Below are 24,098 nucleotides of genomic sequence, written 5' to 3'. Positions count from 1 at the left end.
GAAAATGCAGAAAAAATACTTTGAATTATCAATAATTCTTCCCCCCCAAAATAAACATTAATTTCCAGTATTTTCATATGTCCCAGTGTATGTGTGTGCACATACTTTTAAGTCAACATTTTAATTTTGTGTTATAAAATTCCAACTGTAGTTTATATTAGTAAGTAATTATACCACATAGTTGGCTTTTAATAATTATAGGTGCATTAATATTACATTTTAAATGAGGTATTTTAATAGTACACTCAGCATAAGGCTCTCTCTTTGAATGACTTGTGAAAAAAATTGCTTTGAGTTTAAATTTGATACTGTAAAATGTTTGTCCTTGCTCTCCATTTGCAAACTTTTCTGTTTATTGAGCTGTCAGTTTGTAATCTGGTCACTGTGTATGAGAAACTTTACCAAACTGCTGTTTGAAAATACACATTAGCACTCACTTAGAATTGTCAGAGTGCTAAATGAAGTCTGCTACTACGAAAGTTCCTATGTTATTTTGCTTAAATGATGTACCATATGCAGTAATTAGTTTCTGTGAAAAATAGGACAAGAAGCACAAAAGATTTCCCCCTCTACCATTTCACCTATAAATTTAGGTCTTTTTGATAAACTGGTACTATTTCACTTTTTAAAACCGGTGATTTTCTTATTCATGATTCTCTATTTTTACATAATGTTATTTCAGTTCTATTGCATTTTTGGTTTTGTTATTCCTGTAAGGCCCTTGAATCTTTTATAGAATGAAGCATGATAGATATATATTCATATATAAAAATACGTGCATATGTATAAATTCTTTTAAAAGTTACAATACTTGCTGTAAAATATTCAAAGATTGAAATAGAAAAAAAAATATGTTATATTTTTGTGCCATTAATTTTTGATCTTTAAATAGAAATACATATACTCAAATTTCTTCCAAGCTCTTATTCAACTATAGCAACTATAATTTTATTGTGTCTGACCAGTATTCAAAATGAATTTATTACATATATTCTTCTTAAATTTGAATAACCGCAATATATAGAAGTGATGTATTACCTAGTGCTTTTTGTTAATTTGGATCAAAACATTTTGTCTTTTGTTGTCTAGAATTCCTGTTTTAAAAAAATACTATTTTTAAGGTGTATTATGTACATGTACCATTCCCTATGATGAATGTAGTCATGATGTATTGCAAATATACTTAAAAAACTCAACAAATTAGTATTTTATACAAAGTTTTAAATTTGTACTTACTGAAATGAACTGGAAATTAGAATATGCACAGTTGTAGTATGTTTATTTCATGTTTTTACTGTTCTCTTTTTTTCTGCTAGTAAACCTGATAATGTGATTACAAATGGAGAAGATGCAACCTTTTCTGAAGAGGAGAAGGAAGATCGAAACACAAATGTGAATGTGATGCATCAAATAACGGACTCCATTACTCCCAACAATTGTTTTAAGGGTGTTACAAGTTTAGAACTATTCAGTGGTCAAGTGAACAGTAAATTGAATTGTTCAGTGAATGGCTCAGATTCATATCACAGTAATGAAGATGATGATGATGATGATGAAGAAGAAGAAGAAGAAGAAGATGATGATGGTGGTGGTGGTGATAGTGATAATGAAAATGACCAATATTCTTCAGGGGTTGGTGATAGTTCTGTACCAACAATATACTTTTCTCATACTGTTGAACCTAAGAGGGTATGTATACTTTTCACTTTACTAATTTTGGTTATAATTTGAATATTAAATGTTATCTTTGTTATTTTTTAAGAGAAAAATGTTAACAGTGATTAAGATATTTGATACTCCCAAATAGTTTGAAGATCATCCTTTGCCTCTTAGTCTGATGATTTGTCTTAAAAGAGAAAGGAAGAAAAAAATGATATTGGTCTATTGTTGTTACAAGCTACAATAGAATTTGAGTTGCTAAGATATGAAGGGGGTCATATTTAAATTGCAACTAGTGTAGCTCTACCTGTGTTTGCTCCAGAAGTTTTTCTCCAGAATCTCAGAGTTAAATTTATTAGGTACATTTTGGTAGGCTTACAGTGTTGAAAGTGATGGCATTGGTTAAATTTTCAGTTGTGTCAGGTTATTTTCCACATGGGAATGAAATACGAGCATCATTAACAAAAAGGAAAAAGTTGGGAGAATGTAAAAATCAATTCCCTTTCTGACAAAGTAAATATAAGCATCTTGGTAATCATGGTTTTAGAATTTTGACAGTGTAGAGCTGAGGGTGACTATAGAAATCATCTTGTCCAGGGTTTTTAAACTTTTTAATCAGTGCTTCTTCAGCAGGCTACTCTGGCTGATGGAAAGATTGGCTACCTTAAGGCTACTCTTGTCCTCTCTGCTCCAGATGGTGTCATCAGGAATTTACCTTTCTCAGGGAAACTTGAAGTGTTTAGTAATAAAACAAAGAGTCTTTTGAGCTAGTTTCGTGTTCTTTCTACATACAGTAGGTACCCTGATTGCATCAGAGATAGATAATAAGGTCCATGGTGTGAGTCTTAAATGCCTGTGATGATTATTTAATGACATGTTAAATATTGGATATTTCTTAGGTTCCTTAAGTTTTCCTGCTCTAATGTGAAGTGAAATAAATAATGATATATTTAAAATATTTTTACTATGTTAAAGGGATGTTTCCTTGGAAAAAGTTTACTCAGTGCTATAAAATTAGCGCTATAAAATACTTTTCTAGTGAGCTGGGTATGATAGTGCATACCCCTAATCCTAGCACTTGGAGGTGAAGGAGGAGAATCACAGGTTTGAGGCTGGCCTGGATACCTAGTTAACTCTTCAGTGCCTAACAATCCATTTTTGGTACATGCGTAACAGTGGAATGTAGTGAACTGTTTGCTCTTCAGATTCTTGTGCCTTGAGTTTTTCTAGGTAATATGTATGAATTTCATGTAAAAAATAAAATAATTTCAATCATTGGCATAGGTGGGTTAAGATTGTTTCAAACTAAACAAAAAATTATATTATTATTATTTTCCTGGACTTTTAATTTTGTCTTGTTTTCATTTAGATAAAACAAGAATAAATAATACTTGCAGGAATGTTGTGGGGAATAGCAGTCATTACTATAGAATGTTTAAGTGCTGAGAGGGAATAGAAGAGTACATTAATCCTGAGCAAGGTTGTCTTTTAGTCCTTCTATTTCTAAAAGTAGAAGTGTTTAAAAAATTTGAAACAGTTACCCATTATTTAATATTGTTTTTATAATTTAAGTGTTATAGTTTTACTCAGTATTTCTTTAGGTTAATTATACTCTTTGTTTTATAATGCATGATTTAAGCTAAAAATTTATATCACAGTAATGGAGTGTGGTAAAGTTTATTATAAATTTAACATTCAATTTAAATGTATTTTGCTTTTTATACAATAACAAAGACACTGAAGGCTAGAATTGGTGATTAAAGAAGAGTTAATTTCATGTCATAGAAATGTGATAAGGACTTTTTTGCCCAATCTGACACTGCACATCAGTTTGCACCAAAAAACTCCAACTGTGTCTTACTGTTTCTAATTACAGATTTGTTTTAGTTTGGACTTTGCTTACATTTCTCAGTTTTTAATATGTTTGCTGTGAAACTTTTAGGTTCGAATAAATACTGGAAAAAATACTACTTTAAAATTCAGTGAGAAGAAAGAAGAAGCCAAACGTAAACGAAAGAGTAACTCTGGCAGTGGTCACTCTGCCCATGAGTTGCCCACAATCAGAACTCCTGCTGACATTTACAGGTGAATGGTACCATCTACTACATGACAAGTCTACTGATCTTTCCCTCCTTTTCTGCCTGAATATTTACTTGAAGAGTTGTCTGTAACCCAGGTACTCCTTGAAAAAAGGCAGGTGCTCTGATGGAACTAACCTAGTATTTGAATGACTGTGCTCCCACAGCTGCCAAGAGCAGTTAGGATATTGTAGTTTTTTTTCCTTTCCCCTTCTTCACCAGTGCTTTGAAACCATTCCTTTTGGTCTAGTAAAAACACCTATACATCTTTAGAAATCACAGTTTACATTTCTGTTGGCTAGGGCAGCACTTTTCCTTTGTGGCTAAATTATGCTTGGCATATGAATTTGTCTCTCCCAAGCAGAAATTAATTATACTATTTCAATTTTTGTTGTGGTATTTGTTAAGAAAGTTATCATTTGACAATATTTACTGTGTCACAGCCTGTATTTGTAAAACTGAAAGTTGCTAAATGTTGTAGTGGGTATAAAACTGTAAAATTTTGCAGATTGATTCATTACTACCAACAATATGCTTATAAGTAACATACTATGTTTTTATTAGTCAGAAAAATTATGCTTTTCAAAATATATGTTGATGAGGCTGCAAAAGTATTGTGAATGAAAATTTTAGATACAAAATTTTAACAAAATTTCAGATCAGTTTCTAAAAAAGATTTAAGGAAATCTTAGTAAAGTTTTCTCAGTTTTATGAACTACTTTTAAGTGAGCATATATATTTTGAATATTACAGAGTTTTTGTTGATGTTGTGAATGGAGAATATGTCCCTCGTAAATCAATTCTCAAGTCTCGAAGCAGAGAGAACAGCGTTTGTAGTGATACCAGTGAGAGCAGTGCTGCTGAATTTGATGAAAGGCGAGGAATTTTGAGGAGTATTAGCTGTGAAGAAGCCACTTACAGTGATACCAGTGAGAGTATTTTGGAAGAAGAACCGCAAGAAGAAAATCATCCAAGGAAACCTTTGCCTTTATCGGGAGCGCCTGAGGTGTGTAAAATCATCTCTTTAATATCTTTGACTGGGTTTAGCTATTTAATCTGGAATATCATAGGATCTAACTAATTCTAGGTTTGTACTTTTTCTTTGAGCAGGGTCTCACTATGTAGCCCAGGCTGGCCTTGAACTCACTGTGTAGCCCAGGCTGGCCTCAGACCAATATAATCCTCCTACTTCAGCCTCCCGAGTGCTGGGGTTACAGGCATGTACCACCATGCCTGGCTTGGTTTGTACATTTTTTGATGATTTGTTTTTTTAAAAAGTTAAATTCTTGGCAACGAGTATTACTATCTTGAAGTTTTGTTTCTGTGAAATAGGAATTTGGAAATATCTTACTTGATGTGTACATTTTTGAATAGAAAAATCCTTCAGTAGTTTGGATTATAAATTACCAGTGGACCAGACTATAATCATTTTCTGATACTGTAGTTTAGTGGATTGTACTGTTCTCCTTTAAGTGTCTTGTGTACATAAAGGAAATCTGTGTGTGCATGTGTTGGAGGATGTGAACAAAAGGTACAATGAAAGTTAAAATTTGCTGCACTGAGAACAGTGCCTTTAATCCCGCTTGTTTTGGGCACACTCATCTCCCATTCTTGCCATTTTGTACAGCAGTTCTGGAAGCCCTCTTCTTTTGAGTGTCTTTAATAATATCTGCTTTGATATCTTGAATTGATTCAAAATGTGTATATTTTATGGTCATTTTGACTTCCAGGAAGACCCAGAAGTTCCACAATGCCTGATCTGGAGAAAAAGGTCGATGAAGACGTGCCGAGATGTTTTTACTAGCCTGCCTTTTGGGTGTTGGCATTTGGTTGTAGCATTCACTGTGTTTTTGATAATCTCTTTAAAGACTGATGGAAAAGACTTTCAGATCTGCTTCTGAAACTATGGGATAAGTGTGTTCAAAGTTAGAGAAATTCAACGTAATATGTCTTTTTCTGTAATAAACTTTTAAAAATGTAAACACTGTATATTTTGATCACCCCTTTTACATAGTGGATAATTACCCAAAGTCCTTCTGTATTTTGACCTATTTTAGTGAAATTTTTGAGGTTATGAAATCATTTACCAATCTGATGAAAGCTGTAGGCACTCTCCTCAAAAAAGTTAGCATGGCTTTTATAGACTGCATTACATACAGTTTTGTGCAGGTGGAGAAGAGGTTGAGAGACCCTAAAAAAAAATTCCTGTCTATAAAATGCATGACTATGGTTTCCACTTGAAATTTTCATTTTGTGTTTTGATGGATATTAAATGTTTTCAATTTAAAAAGTATTTAGGAAGACTGGAAAATTCATATGTGTATCAAACCAATATGCACATTTGTGTATACATTTATGTATAAACCGATATTGTCGTCAACCATATCAGATGATACTGATTGTACTAAATGCATTGAACGGTGACTGGGGATAGGCATCATTAGCACTTAGGCACCATACATAGGATTAAAATGGCCCCCAACTCCAGGATAATAATTTTGGTTGAACTGGAAAGTCTATTTAATACTCTGCCTTAGTGTTAGAAAACATGAAATAGATGTAGACTTGCCAGTAAATATTTAAAAATTGAATTGTTTTAGGGACTTAACATGTCATAGTGTAGCTAGAATATGGAAGTTACTATTTTCACCCTTACTAGCTTTGCATTTTATATTGAACTACTATAATAGATGCTATAATTTTTTACTTCAAAATAAATAGTTCATGATTATGGAAAGTACTTTGAAAGATATCATTTTCAGTTTTTTAAAAATGCTAAAATATTGTCAGAAGTGTTCTTAAGATAATGTGAAGGCTCTGTTTTCAGCATAATTTAATGGAATTTTTAGAAAAGTAAACTTGGAGCTTTAAGAGCTGGAGATCAGAATCTTGAAGAGGGGAAGAAAATAGCATTTTTTGCTTTTGTTTTATTGATGGGATGAGGTGAGAATGTTGGCTTTTTAAACTATTTAAGTGATAAATTTGTCTTTGCTAGCTACATTTGGTAGGTAAAGGGAAATAAAAAAATATGACAGTTTATGTCATTTGAGCGAGTACATAAGTTCTTAGAAGATGTAAGGGTAGAGAATCCATATATCCAGAATCTTTAAAAATATTAACCCCTTGGTTTTTGTATAAAAAAGATACATAAAGATTTCTAGACATTGGTATGTATTATTGTGCCATTTAAACACAGCTAATCAGATTACATTCAGCAAACATCAAGTTGAAATTAGAATCACTTTTTTGTGGAACTTGTGATTGCCATGATTGAATTATTTGCATTAAAATTTAGAAATCTGTGCTTATTCATACTAGCCTTAGCACTTTCATCTTTGTTTCCACTGATCACTTAAATAAAATTGCAATAAAATATTCAAGCAATTCTATAAATTAACATCACTAAAGAAACGTCAGTACCTGTGAAGCTAAGCTGCTGACCAGGAGGCATTCACTGACCCACCAGAGCTTTTTAGAATTTTAATATATTATTGCCACATTAAGAACTGGGCATAATGGAATGTATAAAAATTTGGTGGTGTAAAATTTGGTTTAAAAACATTTTTGTTTTTCCCAGATAAAACACACATATTGTACTTTATAATATTTTCTCCCCTGACTATGGTAACAGTGCTATATTTGGTATAATTAAAAAACAATTCATGGTGCTTGGTTTCTATGAATTAGTAGTTTGATGTTAATATATTATACATTAAAAAATCTGAGGTTTTTTTTTTTTTAGTGAAAAGAAGTACCTAATTATGAATAGAAGGGGTAAAGCTTTTATGGGCATCTGATATTTTATTACCATCAACTTAATTTTTGTCTTCTAGGCTTTTTCTGGAACTGTAATAGAAAAAGAATTTTTATCATCCTCCTTAACACCACACCCAGCCATTGCTCATCCTGTCCTACCCACCATTCCAGAAAGAAAAGAAATTTTGTCAGAAGCATCAGAGGAAACTGCAAAAAGGGTTTCAAAGTTCAAAGCTGCCAGATTGCAACAGAGAAGCTAGGAAATGGCAGTTTACATCCTGAAACCTACTTGTACATTTTTAGACTATACACAGCAAAATATGTTACTTGTAGTTTGAAATAAAGCATCCCAAGTTAGTTTGGCAGCAACTTTCTTTATCCTTATTAGTGAGTTGTACTAAAAAAAATTCAAAGTAAATGTTTGAATACTTTAATATTCAGCTTGTTTGTTAATTCTCTCAATACTGTCTAAGTTGGTCTTATGATGCAGTGATAGCATTTCAAATTATTTTTCAAAGAATACTGTTCATATGCATTGTTTTTGTGTTTCAAACTAAATACAAGCAGTTTTGTACCAGCTGTGATGTTGTGCATACCATATGGACCATTTTAAAGAAACTTTTAAAATTTCAATGGATTCAACAGTTATATTACTTGCTTTTGCATTTTAAAAGCACTTTAAAAAAAATCTACTTCCCTTATCGGTTTTGCAGCTAGGTGGCTATTTAAAAAAAACCTTTCCTCTTTGGATGTAATATTGTAATCTTTAAGGCAGAAAACTACATGTACCCTGTGGGAAAGTCTCTTTGATTGGAAGAGTATTTTGTAAAAACATTTTTTCAAGTAAAACTTTTATGAAACTTGGCTTCTAAAATTTGTGGATTTTATGATTTAGAATTAAGCATAGAAATGTCTTCGAATCATATGTGTAATATGTATACCATACAAAAGATCGTTAAATTCTTAAGTTCCATAGGCATTTCTTATATGTATAGTTTTTACTGGGACAGAAGGAAAATTTGTTTAGATGCTAAAAAAGTAGATTTTAAAATAAAAATTTCTTAATGTTTTAATCTTCGCAAATTTTCATTCTTTAACACTTAAGTAGCAAATAACTAAAATACCATTTACTTGGAATAAGACTCCTTAAAATGAAGAAAAATTTAGACTAACATTGAAAATTATATGGCAAGTATTAATCATTAGGTTGATGCATGGTAAAATGTAGCTTTTAAAAAGCATTCTACATTAGTACTAAAATAAGCCATCAATGCCAGTCCACCCTCTATTCATGGCTAAATATTTAAAGGTTATTTATAGCTTCTTTAATGAATTCTTGCTTAAACAAAGTGAAATTATGTCCTAGAAAAGTAGAAGCTATTTGTAACTAGAACAGCACAACTGTAAAAGTTTTATGAATATGTATTTTAATGATAAGGGAATGAACTTGAATCCCCACCAATTAATGGATATTTTAGAATACAGGACTTCGATTTTAAATGATAACCTAAAAATGTACATGATTTGTTCTTTAGTCAGTTATGGTCAACTGTGAATACATTTTGTAGTTAAAAACTGTTTTCTTTCTGTTCACCACACTCTTAGTCCAAACCAAGAGTATAAATCATATACACACAAAGGAACTCTTTTTCAGCTGCTCAGCTGAGCCTTTCTGTGCTGAATATTTCCCCCAGAAACAAACTTTATAATAAGACTATTGTGTTCTTTAGAGATGTGTAATTTCAAGAGTATTGTCATTAAATAAGTTTCCATGTTCTTGAACTTTGTTTTGAGCCTGCTGTTAATGTGCTCTATATTACTTCCTTCAAATTAGGTTATCACTTAGAAGAAGGATGGTAGTAAACTGCTGTGTGTAATGATGCATGCCTGTCATCCTAGCACTCTGGGAGGCCAGGGCAGGAGCATCACCAAACCCAGCCCAGGCAGCTTAGCAAGACCCTGCTTTAAAATAAAAGGGCCAGGGATGTAGCTCAATGGGAAGGGCCTGGATGTACTCTCCAGTACACCAGAAAGATGAAACAAAAAAGATGGGAATAGAAGCAAAGAAAATGTGTTTGATAACGTATTTGAAGAAATAGAAGAAGAACCTGTCGCCCCAGTTCATAGCTTCAGTCTTACAACGAAATTCAAAGTTTTAACTTGAAATTATACTTTGTTTTTATATTAAGTTCAGGTTTCATTGGGACAAAATGAAGGTGGCTTTAAATGCGGCTTTAAGTCACTGTAGAAGAGAACAGTAGAAATGACATTGTTTTTAATGTTTTATTTTGAACTACTTTTAGTCCTTGCCAAAATGTTGCACAACCTGGCGTGGTGGCACACCTACCTCTTGGGAGCCTGAGGCAAGAGGATTGCTGCAAGTTTGAGGGCAGCCTGGGGTACGCAGTGAGTTCATGGTCAGCCTGAACTACTGGAATGTTATGAAACACTTGTTTCAAAATACCGCTACCACCACCACCACCACCACCAAACACCTGTACAAAACCATACACATTTTCCACATAACTCTAGCTCTCCCTAATAGTGTATCCTACGCAATTATTAGAGCCAGCTAACTAAAACTGTAGCTCTTAGTTGAGTTTCACTGGCTTTTTCACTAATGTTCTTTTTCTGTTCCAGGAACCTGTCTAGGACCCCACCTTGCATTTAGTATTACTGCTCCTTAATCTCCTTCAATCTCTGATAGCTCTTAAGTTTGTTCTTCTACTACTTTTGACATTTTGGAGAGTATCATTGGAGTGTTCTGTTTTCATTTTGTTTGATGTATTCATAGAATAAGGTTTGACCATTTCAACACAAATACCGTAAAATACAGAATACCCGAAGATTCATATCAGAACCTTGTACTGTGTCATTTCAAGAAGTCTTACAGTATGTTAACCTGGGCTACTTTGTGAAGATAATATCTGCCAGGCATCTTTATGTTACAGTTAACATCTTTCCCTTTGGGGTTAATGTCTCCGAGATCCTTTGAAGCTATACAAGTCTTCTTCTCCTCAAACTTAACACCACAATTTGTTTTTTTTGCATCATGGGCTAATCTTGTCAGTACCACTTAACATTGTAGAGTCTGTCTAATGGTGATTTTTTGATTTGCCCTTCAACATTTATTTCTTCAACTCCTTTTATAGTAAGGTGTGACTCCACCTACCACCCATCTATTTATTTGATTATATCTGTGGATTCTTGAACGCTTAATTTTTCTATGAATTAAAAATCAGTATTGTCATTGCTAGATTGCTCAGATTGTTCTACTTTTGACCATTAGGAACTCTTTTAGGTTGGTAAAATTCTTTTACAAGTTTTCAGATCTTTTTTGTACACTTAATGTTTTTCTTTTGTAGAAATCAGATACATGTATATTTTGTATATCTCTTTCTCTCGTGAAGGATGACATTGTATATCAGTTTGTAGGAATCTTCATTATTCTTTATTCCAGACATATGGCACTCCACTGTTTAGATGGAATGTTGTTTACTCAGCCACTTCCTATATATGGGCAGTTATGGTGTTTCTATATTTTGCGGTTATATCTAAAGATGCAGTGACTAACTTTGTCTCTAACTTTGTATCATTGGAGGTGTATCTTCAGGTTAAAGTCCTCGCAGTAGGATTGATAGATCATCTGTATGATTACTATATGATTGCTTTGAAAACACAGTATAGTTTGTTTTTAAATGTTCCTTTGTTGAGGACACAGCTTTAACATAAACACTTGCAGATCAACTTTTCATTGATGATTCTTTTTAGTAATGATTTGGGGACAGTATAGTATCTTTAGGGACTTCAAGATAAAGTGTATAATTCTGTTAATTTTGCTAAAATTTGATTTTTAAAACATGGGTGGTTATGCATGAGATTTATAGGAGCTTTACATTCATTGGATTATTTCCAAATTTATAAAATTCAGGTATCTGCTTACTTTATGAATTTATCTTCTCCATATGAAACTAGGTAATCTTTATAGATTCTATAGTGTTCTATAGAATCTACACACTGGCATATACACACTTAGAATTCTTCAACTACAATAAATACGGTTTGTATGTTTAATTTGTTAACCAATATTATCAAATTGTTACAGTTTAAAGTGTTTTCTCAGTATTTATTAGTTTTTGAGACACGGTGGTGGTCTGGCTGGCCTTGAACTTAATGTGTAGCCCAGGCTGGCCTTAAACTCAAAGTGATCGTCCTGCCTTAGCCCCTAGACTCCTAGGATTGCAGCTATATGTCCATCACCCCTGACCCTTAATGATAAGAAAATTTTTTTACAGCTCATTTAACCAGTAAATCACAAATAATAGTTTTTGAGCACTTACTGTGTGTCAAGAATTTTTCTACATACTTTTTTGTGCATTATTTCAATTCTCTGAACTCTCTCTCCCCACCCCACACACCATTTTAGAGATCTGGAAACAAACTCAGTAAAAATTATTTTACCTATTTTACAGGGCTAGGAGTCAAACCCAGGACCTTGTACATGCTAGGTGAGCACCCTACTCCTGAAGGCCCTCCCTGAACTCGAAGCAGTATTTTTTTTTTTTTTTTTTTTTTTTTGGTACTGGGGATTGAACTCACAACTTCACGCTTGCCAGGCAGACGCTTAAGCCACTGAGCTAAATCCCCAGCCCCAAAGCAGTATTTTAAGCTGCACAATTTAAGTGGGTTAGACCCAGGCAGCTTTGCTCCAGAATTATAACTTTAACAACAACTTAAGAAAAAGTCAACATTGCCTGCCCTCTAAATGAGTAGTAAGGAAACGTGTGACTTGATAATGTCTAACCTTGCTTGCTTATGATGAGTTAATCTTTTTAAAATCTGAATTTACAACTAATTTGGTTTCTTAAACTTCTTCTGTAATAGAACTCATTTTGACTTGGTAAACTGGGGGTGGGGTTTCATTGTGGCTTTGCATAAAAGAAAGGAATGTATGGATGGAGGACAGTAAATGTTAGAAGGATTCAGCATAACTTTCTTTGAAAAATTTTCTTTTTGTGAGTTTAGGCATATATGTGTGCAAGTGTAGAATTGGTATGTTCCTCATTAAATGGCTTCATAATGACCTTTGTTTCTGCCTTAATGTATTTTGCAAAGCATGTAGCTGGTTAAGTATTTTACTAATATAACAGCTTCTGTCTTCTGTGTGTGATCTGTCTTGTCTCTGTATGTATGCATCTGTGTAAGAGAAGTAGTATGCTATTGCTATAAATAGTTTTAACCAATTCTGAAAATGTCTGTACCTGTCAAGATTATCATCATCTTGCTGGGATGACTTAGCTGCCCTCTTTTGGGCCTTCAGTTTATGCTGTTTGTTCATTACCTTTTTCCTTTTGCTGTTGTTCAGAATAATGTGCTTGCCCTCCATTCTTTCTACTGAAAAGAAGTTATGTATTGCTATATTTTACTTTTTTGGCATTTAATTTTTAAAAATATGCATTCTTCTAGCCATTCTCTTCTCAGTGTTCTGATCGTCATGTTGTAGGGCTTGCAGAACTGTACTTTGGTTCCATTGTTTTCTAACAGCTTTATTGAGGTGTGGTTTATGTACCATAACATACACTTTTATGTATGCATTTTGGATTTTTTGTTTTGTTGAGTTTTTTTTGCAGCAGAGTCTTGCAGTATATTCTAGACTGGCCTTGAACTCACTATGGAACCCCAGCTGGCCTTGAGCACATGGCAATCCTGCCTCAGTCTCCCTGTGCTGGAGTTACAGAGGTGCACTGACCGGCGCAGCTCCCCAATGAAACAGGAGACAGGAGACACTTTTGTGGACGACAGTTAACTGCTCGTTTATTTACGCGGGCTCTGGTTTATATATTTGGCCGTGACCAATCACAGGCTGCCACAAGGAAGCAGGGCGGGAATGTGATGCAGGCTCTGGCTACCATATCCAGCTGTGGCCAATCAGGAGTTGCCACAGAGTATGGAGTGAGCACGGAGTGAGCACGAAGTGCGCACGGGTTGGCTAATTTAAAGAGGGACGTAGCGCATTGCGGAAGCTGGCGTGGTCCTTAGTCCCCGGGTGGGGTATGGTATGTTGAGCGCCTGCGCCCAACAGTGCACTACCATGCCTAGCTGCAATTTGGAAGTTTTTGATTTTGACTTGTGCCACTTTTCCCTACAATGTAGTTGGAAAACATTATGTCAAGAAGGGCCCACTTCACTTTCTATTCCCATAACCAATCTCAGGCTATCGGTAATTTTCTCAATGTATGGATTCCCATTCCTGGTCAATTAATGTAAGTAGAAACATGCAAAATATAGTACTTTGCATCTGTCAGTGTAATATTTTGGAGGTTTGTGCATTTTGTATCATATATGAGTAGGGATTTTTCCTTATAGCTGTGTAGCATTCCATTTTGTTCATATCACATTTGTTTATTCATAAATTAATAGATGTTGGATTGTTCAGCATATTGTAAATAATATTGACACATCTTTGTGTGGATATGATTTCTTCGGGGTAAGTAAAATAGGTGTGGAATTGGTTGAACATTGAAAGAAATCACAGGTTTTCAGACAGGCTTGTAATTTTACATTTGTACTAGCAGTGTATTTCCAGTCTCTCCATCTGTGCAGCTCTGTCAGTTTTTTCTTTTGTTGAGCAGCTGTTCTTGTGGTCATCATTGTTTTAACTTACATTTTCTAGTAACTAATGATGGTGAAGATATTTTCATGTGTTTTTAGCTTTATATATTTTCTTTGAAGTGAACTCAGATCTTTCGCTGTTTTTAATTCTTTTAAAATTTTTATTTTAGGAAAAATTTCATAACAAAATAGAATAACAATTATACATTACATGTTATTTTTGAAGTAGTTACTCAGGGTACAAGATATGGGCATAAAGATTTCTCCAGTTGATATTAGCACAAACCTTTCTTTTCAAAAAGTTTTTTTGGGGGTGTACCAAGAATCAGACTCAGGAAGTCTGAGTCAGGTAGACACTGTGCTGCTGAGCTAAATCCTCGGCCCATAGTGTGATGTCTTTATTGTGGAGTTGTAAGAATTCTTTATATGTTATAAAGACAAGTTCTTTATTGAATACATAATTTGCATATGTTTTCTCTAAGTCTGTGGCTTGTCTTTGATTTTAAAATGTTTCTTGAAGCACAAAAGCCTTTAGTTTCAATAAACCCAACTGATAACTTATTTTATGAATTGTACTTTTGGTATCATACTGTAAGAATTTTTTTGCTAACCCTTAAGGTATGTAGGTGTTGTATATGTTCTTCTGTTATTATTATTATTTATTTACTTATTTATTGGTACCAGGGATTGAACTCTGAACTTGTACTTGTCAGGCAGGTGCTTATGCCGCTGTGCTAAATCCCTGGCTTGTTCTTCTTTTAGATGTGTGTTTTTAGCTGTTAGTACTGTGATCTCTTCTGAGTAAATTTCATTTATAGTGTGAGGCAGGGGTTTAAATTTACTATGTATAAGGATAATTTGACACCTAATTGTCCTGGAACTGTTAAAGATTGTTTTTTGTGACATGAACGTTTTAGTGTCTCTTGAAGATAGTTTCCTTTGTATACTCCTATGTCCTCTATTTTTTTTTTTGACACTGGGGATCAAACTTGGTACCTCACACTTGGCAAGCAGGCACTTATGCTGCTGAGCTAAACCTCCGGCCCCTTTGCATACTCATAATTTCGTCTGTTCTTTTGTCTTTAACATCAGTGCCAAATGCTCTTCATTACTGTGGCTTTACTTAGAGTAAACTTTTAGATGGGGAAATGTAATCTCTTTCACTTTTGTTCATTTTCAAAATTATTTTACCCTGGTCAACTTTATCCATTTAATGCACAAATAACTTGGGATTTTTATGAGGATCATTTTGAGTCTGTAGATGAACTTGGAGAGCTGCCGTGCTAATACCGAGTTGTTCATGAACATAGAACATTTATTTAAATTGTTTGATTTTATAGTACCAGGAATTGAACCAAAATTTGAGATCATTTTTTTCTAACAGGTATTTATAATATAAATTAGCCTCAGAGTACTGCTTTAGCAGCATCCAATGACATTGGATTTATGTATTGATTTGCTTTTACGTAACACTATCTTCTGATTTCTCTTTGATCTGTGCATTAAATATACATTAATTTTCAGACAGTGGTTTTCCTGCTTTCTTTCTGTTGTTGACTCCCTTTTAATTCTTTTGTGTCTGAAGGACACAGTGTATTTTTAATCTGTTAAAATTCGTTAAACTTTTTGAGTGGTGTATGTTTTTTCCTATGTGTCTTAATAGATTGTATATATATTGTGTATATATACACAATATATATACATATATACAAATGTATATATACATTTGTATATATTGTTTCAACTTCATTGATCCTGTTGTGTTTTTGTTTACTGACGTGTCTGCTGATTCTACCCATTATAGAGTGGAATATTTAGACCTTAAACTATTATGGTTAAGTCATTATGTATTTCATTTTTGAAGTAAAAGAGTTTTTATTCCACGTATTTTTGGAGTCTGTTCTTAGGTGCATATATGTTTGTCATTGTTTCAGTTTATTGATAATTTTATTATAAATTATCCCTCCTGTATTAACATTCTAGTTTTATTATATTTTATCTGAAATCATTTGACCATTCCAGCTGTATTATGGTTGTGCTTGCATGATGTATCTTTTTCTACCATTTTAATTGCAACATTTTGTGATTATAGTGTGAATTTTAACATCCTAACCCTAATCTGTTATTTTAGAATAATACTAAAGTCCAGTAAGATTTTGAAACTTTTGTTCAGTATAGCTCTAGTCCTTTCTTCTTCCTTTGTCCTGTAATAATATACTTTACAGCAATAAATTGTTAAAATTATTTTTCATATGATTGTCTTTTAAATAAGAAAACTAAAAACGTATTAATATTGTCTTTTAAATTTGCCTACATAATTATCATTTTCCATTGATCTTCATTTCTTATGTGATTGAAGTTACTATCAGATGTTATTTCCTTTCAGTCTTACAAGGAAATTTTTTGATAATTTTTTTTTTTTGTACCTGGGATCAAACTCATGACCTCACACTTGCAAGGCAGGCAGTTTTACCCCTGAGCTAAATCCCTGGCCCACAAGGAAACTTTCATAGCAGCAAAATCTCTTTTTATGGTAACATCTTCATTTTCCAAGGGCAGTGTTACTAGACATAGAACTATTGTTCAGCTGTCATTAGAATATGTATGCTACCTCTGACCTTTTTTTGTTTTGAGAGTCAGCCAGTAGTTTTACTGTGTTGCCTGTGCGTGACAAGCCAATGTTTCCTTGCTGCTTTCAAGATTTTCATTTGCCTAGTAGTATTTATCTCCCCCACCTTTATACATTCCTTGAATTATATCCATAAAAAGTTCAGATATGCATTCCCAAAGCCGAAAGTGACTTTCTGAATAAATGAAGTATAGACACAGACAAAGAGTTAAGTAATGATGTAAAGGTATCACCGTTAATTTAGTGAGTACTATTCAATCATGCTTTTATAGTAAATTTTTAGGTAGTAGGTTTAAAGAGGAAATCGTGAAATAAAAAAATTGTAGTTAATGTTGAAACATCCTAATTTTGCTGTGTTCTAATGTGAGTTGCAGAAATATCCTCCAGAAAATCAGATATTTGGTAAAGCCAGGGACATAGGACTAGATTTTGATAAAGGTGTTTTTGGCCCTATAACTAAATATCCTAGAGATTTTTAAAGATGATTTTTGGTATAGCGTAAATAACTTTTATAAACCTTTTGTTTGTAAATCATACATAGATCATACAGTAATTAAACATTTATAGTAAATGTCGAAATGAGTGATACTGAAAAACTTTAAAAAACTGACTACAGTGACATTTTAAAAATCCAATAATTTGATATGTAAGAATGTTTAGGATTACATTAAATGCACAGAGCATATTAATTAGTTTCCTTTCAAATTCTGTTATTAGAATCTAGTTTAAATATCAACTGCCTTTCTGTGAAGTTCTGTGACATTCAAAATAAATTGATGTAAATATTGAAATTTTGCATCTCTAAGCTATACAGTTCACAAAAGTAGTTTACAGTTCCCCTAAAATCATTTATTAAAGAATTGACAGTATTACTGTCTCGAAACGTCTATTTGCCTTACTTCAAATTTTTCTTCACAATACTGTATTCCTAATTTTTAATGAAATTATCAGTTGGCACTGGAAATGGTTATCTTAATGGTTATCTTAGCCTACTTGAGTTTTATTGAGCTAGTAGCATATGTAAATTAATGCTTTTCATTAAATTTTGAAACTCTTCAGACAGTTAAAAAAAACTTTTGTGGCTCTAATGTCAAAAAATGTCTTGGGTTCTTACTCTGTTTTCCTTCTGGAGCTCCCATTATGTATATGTTGATTTGGTTTGCTTATATTCTGTACTTTCATATATAGTTCAGTTTTCATGCTTTTTTTTCTTTCTGTTCAGATTGTATAATTTTTATTGATTTATCTTTAAATTTACTGTCTTTTGTATTGAAATTGGCCATTGAGACCCTTAAGTGAATTTTTCCCTTTAGTTTTTTAATTCCAAATTTTCTATTTGATTCCTTAGGATAAATCAGTTCTCTTTATTGGTGTTCTCTGTTTGATGAGGCATGCTTAGTTTATAGATGATTATTCTATGTTTTTTGAAATCTTCAACGGGTACTTTGAAATGTTGAGTCCTGTGTTAGAGGTGAATGTTATAGGTGTCAAAGCTACATTGACATTGTCACCAGCATCCGCATTTTACATTAGTATTTGCTCTTGCTGTACAGTCTGGGTTTGGATGGATATATAAGGATGTGTATCTGCTATTATGATACACAGAATAGTTTCACTGCTCCCAAAGTCCCCTGTACTGTGTGTGTTCATTTCTGCCTAAGGTCCAACCCTTGACAATCTGACATTTTTATTATCTCTCATTTTCTCTTTTCCAAGATGTTCATATTTTTCCAAAATTGGAATCATATATGAACTTTTTAGACTAAATTCTTAAGTTTCTTCCATAACTCCATGACTTCATAGCTCTGAAAAAGTCCATTGTCTGATGGTACCACAAGTTTGTCTACTTATCCACCACAGGACATCTTAGTTGCTTGTAAGTCTTGGAAGTTATCAGTAAAGCTGCTGTAAACACCAGTGTGCAAGTTTTGTGTGTAGGGATGAATGGATAACTTGACAGTCTTGAGTATTCCTATTCATGAACATGGAATACCTCACCAATTATTTGGTTCTTTGATTTCTTTCATCAGAGTGTTGTAGTTTTCATCATATAGATCTTATTCCTATTTTGTTAGACTCATACCTAAAAACTTCATTTTGAGAATATTATTAGATGTCTTTAATTTCAAATTTCACTGATGCACTGTTGAGTTGTAACAAGGCGATGGGCCATTGTGTATTAGGTTGGTATCCTGCAACCTTACAATGATTGCTTATTCCAGGGTTTCCTGGCCAGTTCACTCAGATTTGCTCCAAAGATGATCAGATCATCTCTGAATGTGACAGTTTTATTTCTTCTTTACAGATATGTGTGTATCTTTTATCTTATTGCATTGTCAGGGCTTAAAGGACATGTGAGAGGAAATACCCTTACTTTGTTCTTTGAATTAGTGGAAAAGCCTCAAGTTTCTTATGATTAGGTTTGTGTTAGCGAAAGGTATTTACCAAATAGAATCTTCTCTTTCCCTAGTTTACTAAGAGTTTTTAAATGTTAGGTGAGTATTGCATTTTTATTAATATGCTTTTTCCTAAGCTATGGATAAGTTAATGTGATGGATTACATTAATAGGTTTCTAAATGTTGGACCAGTCTTGAATACCTGGACTAATTCCCACCTAACTTCTTTCATGCCTTGTAGGATTCAGTTTGCAAATACTTCACGCCGATTTTTGTGTGCCTGTTCCTTAAAGATATTTGTGCGTAGTTTCTTGTGACATCTTTGCCTGATTTTGGTATTGGAGCAGTACTTAACTGAATGAGTTAATACTTCTAATTTGATTTCTTCAATGGGCCTGTCCATTTCAGACGAAGGGTGTTAAAGTCTCCAGCAATAACAGCTCATTCATCTATTCTTGCATTGCTATCATTTTTTGCCTCGTGTAGTTTAATCCTCTGATGTTGGGCACTATTAAGGATTGGAAAATTGACACCTATGTCTTTATGTTATACCCCCATTACTTTGCTCTGAAATCTGCTCTTTCTGAAGATGATATAATTACTGTTTCTTCTGAATCTTGTTAACATGGTATACCTTCCCCCATCCTTTAGCTTTTATATGTGTCTTTATACTTGGAGTAGGTTTCTTGTAGAAATATTTAATTGTTGAGTCTTGTTTTTGGATCTACTGTGACAAGTCCTTTACTTGGTCTGTTTGGATAGCTGACATTTAAAATCATTAGGACAGCTGAGTCAGTATCTACAATGTTTGTTACTCTTGTTCTTCTTATCTTTGTCTTTCACTCTTCTGTCTGTTTGGTTTTAATTAAGCATTTTATAGAGCTCTGTTTCTCTCCTTTCTCAGCATTGTTAGTTGCTCCACCTCCTCATTCTCCTCCTCCTCACCGTCTTCATGTCCCCGTCCCCGTCTTCCCTCCCCTTCTTCCTCCCCACTCTTTCCTTTTTTTCTCCCTCTTTTCCCTCCCTTCCCTTCTTCCTTCTTTTAAAGATTGCTCTAAAGTTTGCGCCACATTTATACCTAATCCAAGTCTAGTTTGCAACAACACTGTACCACTTCGTGGTTTCTTATTTCTAAGAAATATCTTAGAACACAGGGCTACCTTGGTTCGTGAACTTCATTCGAACGAACGATTCTGGTTGGAAACCGAATTGGCCAAGAACTGAGTCAAGTTCCCGGTAATGTCAACACTGAACCTCATCATTGAATTTGATCCAGTTCTCATCTAATTCAGTTTGCAGACAGAAGCGGGAAGAATTCATGAGCCAAGGTGCGGCTGTAACCCTCGTACCTCCCTCCCATCCCTTTATCACTGCTGCCAGCCGTTTCATCTGTAGATAAGTGTGTGTCAGCATGTGTATGTATACAAGTGCACGTATGTTGTTACTGCTCTTGTTAGTATTGTTACTTTGTCCAAAGTTTTCCTTTGGACCCAAGTTAAGTTTTTATTCTAGCTTCTCACTACTTTAGTGCTCTTAATGCTACTTTGCAGTGCTCACTCTTTATGTAGATACTATTTCTGAACCATATCATTTTCCTTCTTGCTGAAGAGTTCAGTATTTCTTATAGGGCAGGTCTACTGTCAACAAATTCTCTCTCTCTGTTTTTGATTTTCGAAGTATTTTTCCTTCACTTTTTTTTCCTTTTTGGTGTTTTGAGAGAGGGTCTTGCTGAATAGTCGAGGCTTGGCCTTGAACTCACTATATAGTCTAGGCTGATTTCAAATGCTCAGTGATCTTTCTGCCTCAGCCTCCTGACTACTGGGGTTACAGGTGTGCACCACCAGGTCTTACTTTTTCCTTCACTTTTGAGGCTATTTTATAAGGTACAGAATGCTGGATGGGTAATTTTTTCTCTCTCAAAACTTCAAATGGCTGCAGGCCTAATTTCTAGAAGTTGGATGTAATTTTTATTTTTGCTCCTGAGAGGTAACGTATTTTCCCCTTCTGTGGCTTCTCTTTTGTCCTCGTTCTGTTCTCCCTTTCTTCTTTCTTCATTTTCTATAGCTTGAAAATGATATATCTAGGTTTAGTGGGTATTAAATTTTTTTAATGCATTTATCTCTCTTAGTGTTTCCTGAACTTCCTAAATCCAGTGTGATGTCTGATATTAATTTGGAGAAAATAGTCATCATTGTTTCAAATATTTCATTTAGTCCTTTCTTTTATAGGTTCATTATACATGTATTAAACTTTTTTTAGTTGCTCCATAATTATTGGCTATTCTGTTCTATTTTTTTCTTTTTTCTTTTCAATTTATGAAGTTTCTATTAAGATATCCTGAAGCTCAGATTCTTAGCTGTATTAATTTATCAGTGAGTCCATCAAAGACATTTTTGTTTCTGTTAATGTTTTTCATCTCTGGCATTTCTAGGGTACTTTCTTAGAATTTCCATCTCTACTTACATCTTAGTTACTTTCTCATCACTGAGGTACAGTATCTGACATCCGTAGTTTAAAGAAGGAAAAGGTTCAGTCCATAGTCTGGCTCCAAGGCAGTGGGGGTAAGTCAGAGGAGAAAGCTCGCTGATGAGCATCACAGCTTCATGATTCAAATACCTCCCCAAAACCCACCTACGAGCACAAGAGGCTTTGGAGGTTCATGTAGATATAAATCATAACAACTTACATTGTCTGCCTGTTCTTACCCATTAAAACCCTTACCATGTTAATCATAGTTATTTTAAGTTCCTAGACCATATCTGCATGTAGTTCTGATGCTTGCTGCTTTCTCAGACGATGCTTTTGCCTTTTAGTGTGCTTTGTAATATTTTCTTAACAGCTGGGCAAGACTTGCTGAGTGAAAGGAACTGCTGTGGACCACCTCTGATGAGGTGGTGAGGTCTGGGAGAAGGGGAGGCATTCCCAGTCCCGTGGGTAGGTGTCTGGGTAGGTGTTGGTCTCCAGCAAGCCAGCCTACACCGTGAGCTGCACGTGTGCTGGCAGCGTGGCAGGCGTGCAGGGCACTTTGCCACTTTGCTTCTCCCACGCAGAAGGTCAGAGTCAGCTGAGATTGGGTATCTTCCTTCCTCTAAGTCAGGCAGGAGCTGATAAAATTCCAGCAAGTTAGACTCTAGTAAACAGTCTGTCCTGTGGACAGGCCTTGCTAGAAGAGAATTTTTCTGGCATATTTCAGAATTTCTGCTGGAAACAGGAGGGAAGAGGCCTCCCCATCCCATATTCACAAACTAACTTTTTTCTGGAAGTAAAACCCGCAGAACTCTCTGTGTGATAGGAAAGGACAATTATTGAACCCCTTTGGAGTTTTCAACTCAAAATAGTCCACTCTGAGTTTCCAGAAATTTATCCATGTAAGTTCAGCTTTCCCATGCTGGCACTAATTCCCATGGGGGTTCCTCTGCCTCCATCCCTCTCTTGGTCCCCTGCCTTCTTACAAAAGATTTATCTCCCTTAAGCTTATGTGTTTAATTTATTTCACTTAACATTATGGTCTCAAAGTGCATCCATTTTCTACCTGCCTCAGGTTTATCATTCTTTATGACAAAGTAGTACTCCACTGTGTATAACAATTTTTCTTTATTCATCTTTGATGTACATATACACTGCTTCCAAGATTTAGCTGTTATGAATTATGTTACTATAAATAGGGTATGCATGTTATCACTGCGGTTTTGGTGTCTTTAACTATTAGGGGAAAATACCTAGAAAGGGTTGAATGGAATTTCTGGTTTTGGTTTTTTGAGGGCTCTCCATGCTCATTTCTATAATAGTTTACATTCCCATCAACTATGAGTTCCTTTTTCCTGCAGCTTTGCCACCATTTATTATTATTTTGTTTCTTGATTATAGCCATTCTTTCTGGAGTAAGAGGGAATCTCAGTGCTGTTTTAATTCTCATATTTCTAATGACTAGAGGTGTCGAATATTTTTTATTAGTTGGCTATTTATACTTCTGAGAAATTTCTGTTCATTTCAGCTGTCCATTTTTTGATTGGGTGTTTTATTTTGGGGTATCTAATTTCTTTTCAGTTCTTTATATATTCTAATATTAGTCATCTGAGGAGCAGCTGGTAAAAATTTCCCCATTCTAAAGGTTGCCTGTTCATTGTGTTGGTTCAGTTTTAATTCGATATCCCTTTTCTTGGTTCTTGACGTTATTTTTTGTACAACTGGGTTTCTGTAGACAAGAAAGTCCTTGTCTACACCTATGTCTTCCAAGATTTCTACTATTTTTTCTTCCAGAAAATTAAGTGTTTGTGTTTTAACATTTAGATCTTTGATTAGTTAAGGACAGGGATCTGTGTATTTAATAAGAGTTTTCATAAAATGTGGAGATACTTTAGTCATTTTGTTAAAGATTACTTGGTTCTCCACCTCTTTTTCATCTGACACCCCAATTATATTTATACTCCATAGCTTTTACTGTGCAGTAAATTTCCTGAGACTTAGTTCATTTTTGTTTAGTTCTTTTTCATTTTGCATTTCATTTTAGGTAGTTTTTTGCATACTGTGTTTGCTTTGACCTCTAGAATTTCCATTTGTTTATTGTTTAATAAAAATACTTTAATTCACTCTTCATTATGTTGTTTTCCTTTAAATTTTTAGTCTGTTTATAACTACTGCTTTAAAGTCTTCATCTTCTAATCCTATCCTTCCTGTCATCTTTACATCTATCTCCACTGACTAATTTTCCTTCTGGCTATTCCTTCACAATTTGATGCTTATTCTCCTGTTTAGTAATTTTTAAATTTGGCATCAGAATATTTTATTCATCTCTTTATTTTGGAATAAGACTTCATTTACAGGAAAGTTTCAAAGTTAGTACAGAGAGCTCTCATACATTTTTCACTTAATTTTAGTGTCTTTAAAATTAAGTGTACCTTAGCAAGGTATATTTGACAAAATAATGTTAGTGCAATATGATACTATTAGCTTGCTACAGACTTCAT

At 34.0% G+C, this 24,098-nt stretch overlaps 1 protein-coding gene across 5 annotated transcripts in view; it reads left to right on the top strand.

Annotated features, from left to right (window-relative positions):
* Positions 1-8,566, top strand: part of Uri1 (URI1 prefoldin like chaperone) — a 72,293-nt gene extending 63,727 nt beyond the window's left edge. For 4 of the 5 annotated variants that reach the window (XM_003466525.5, XM_063253429.1, XM_063253432.1 and 1 more), the window contains 4 exons: positions 1,317-1,689; positions 3,602-3,744; positions 4,491-4,743; positions 7,571-8,566. In XM_003466525.5, coding sequence (XP_003466573.2) covers positions 1,317-1,689; positions 3,602-3,744; positions 4,491-4,743; positions 7,571-7,753 — 952 coding nt within the window. In that variant the 3' untranslated portion in view covers positions 7,754-8,566. Of the gene's footprint in view, positions 1-1,316; positions 1,690-3,601; positions 3,745-4,490; positions 4,744-5,467; positions 6,031-7,570 lie in introns of those variants that run through there. The other variant, XM_063253430.1, reaches the window with a different exon arrangement.
* Positions 8,567-24,098: the final 15,532 nt, after the last annotated feature.

Source organism: Cavia porcellus, unplaced genomic scaffold (assembly GCF_034190915.1).
Source record: "Cavia porcellus strain 051 isolate PalLab524CR breed Dunkin Hartley unplaced genomic scaffold, mCavPor4.1 scaffold_7, whole genome shotgun sequence".
NCBI classification, from domain to species: Eukaryota; Metazoa; Chordata; class Mammalia; order Rodentia; family Caviidae; genus Cavia; species Cavia porcellus.
The sequence above is the reverse complement of the archived record's forward strand: the minus strand, read 5'-3'. Positions and strand labels throughout refer to the sequence as shown.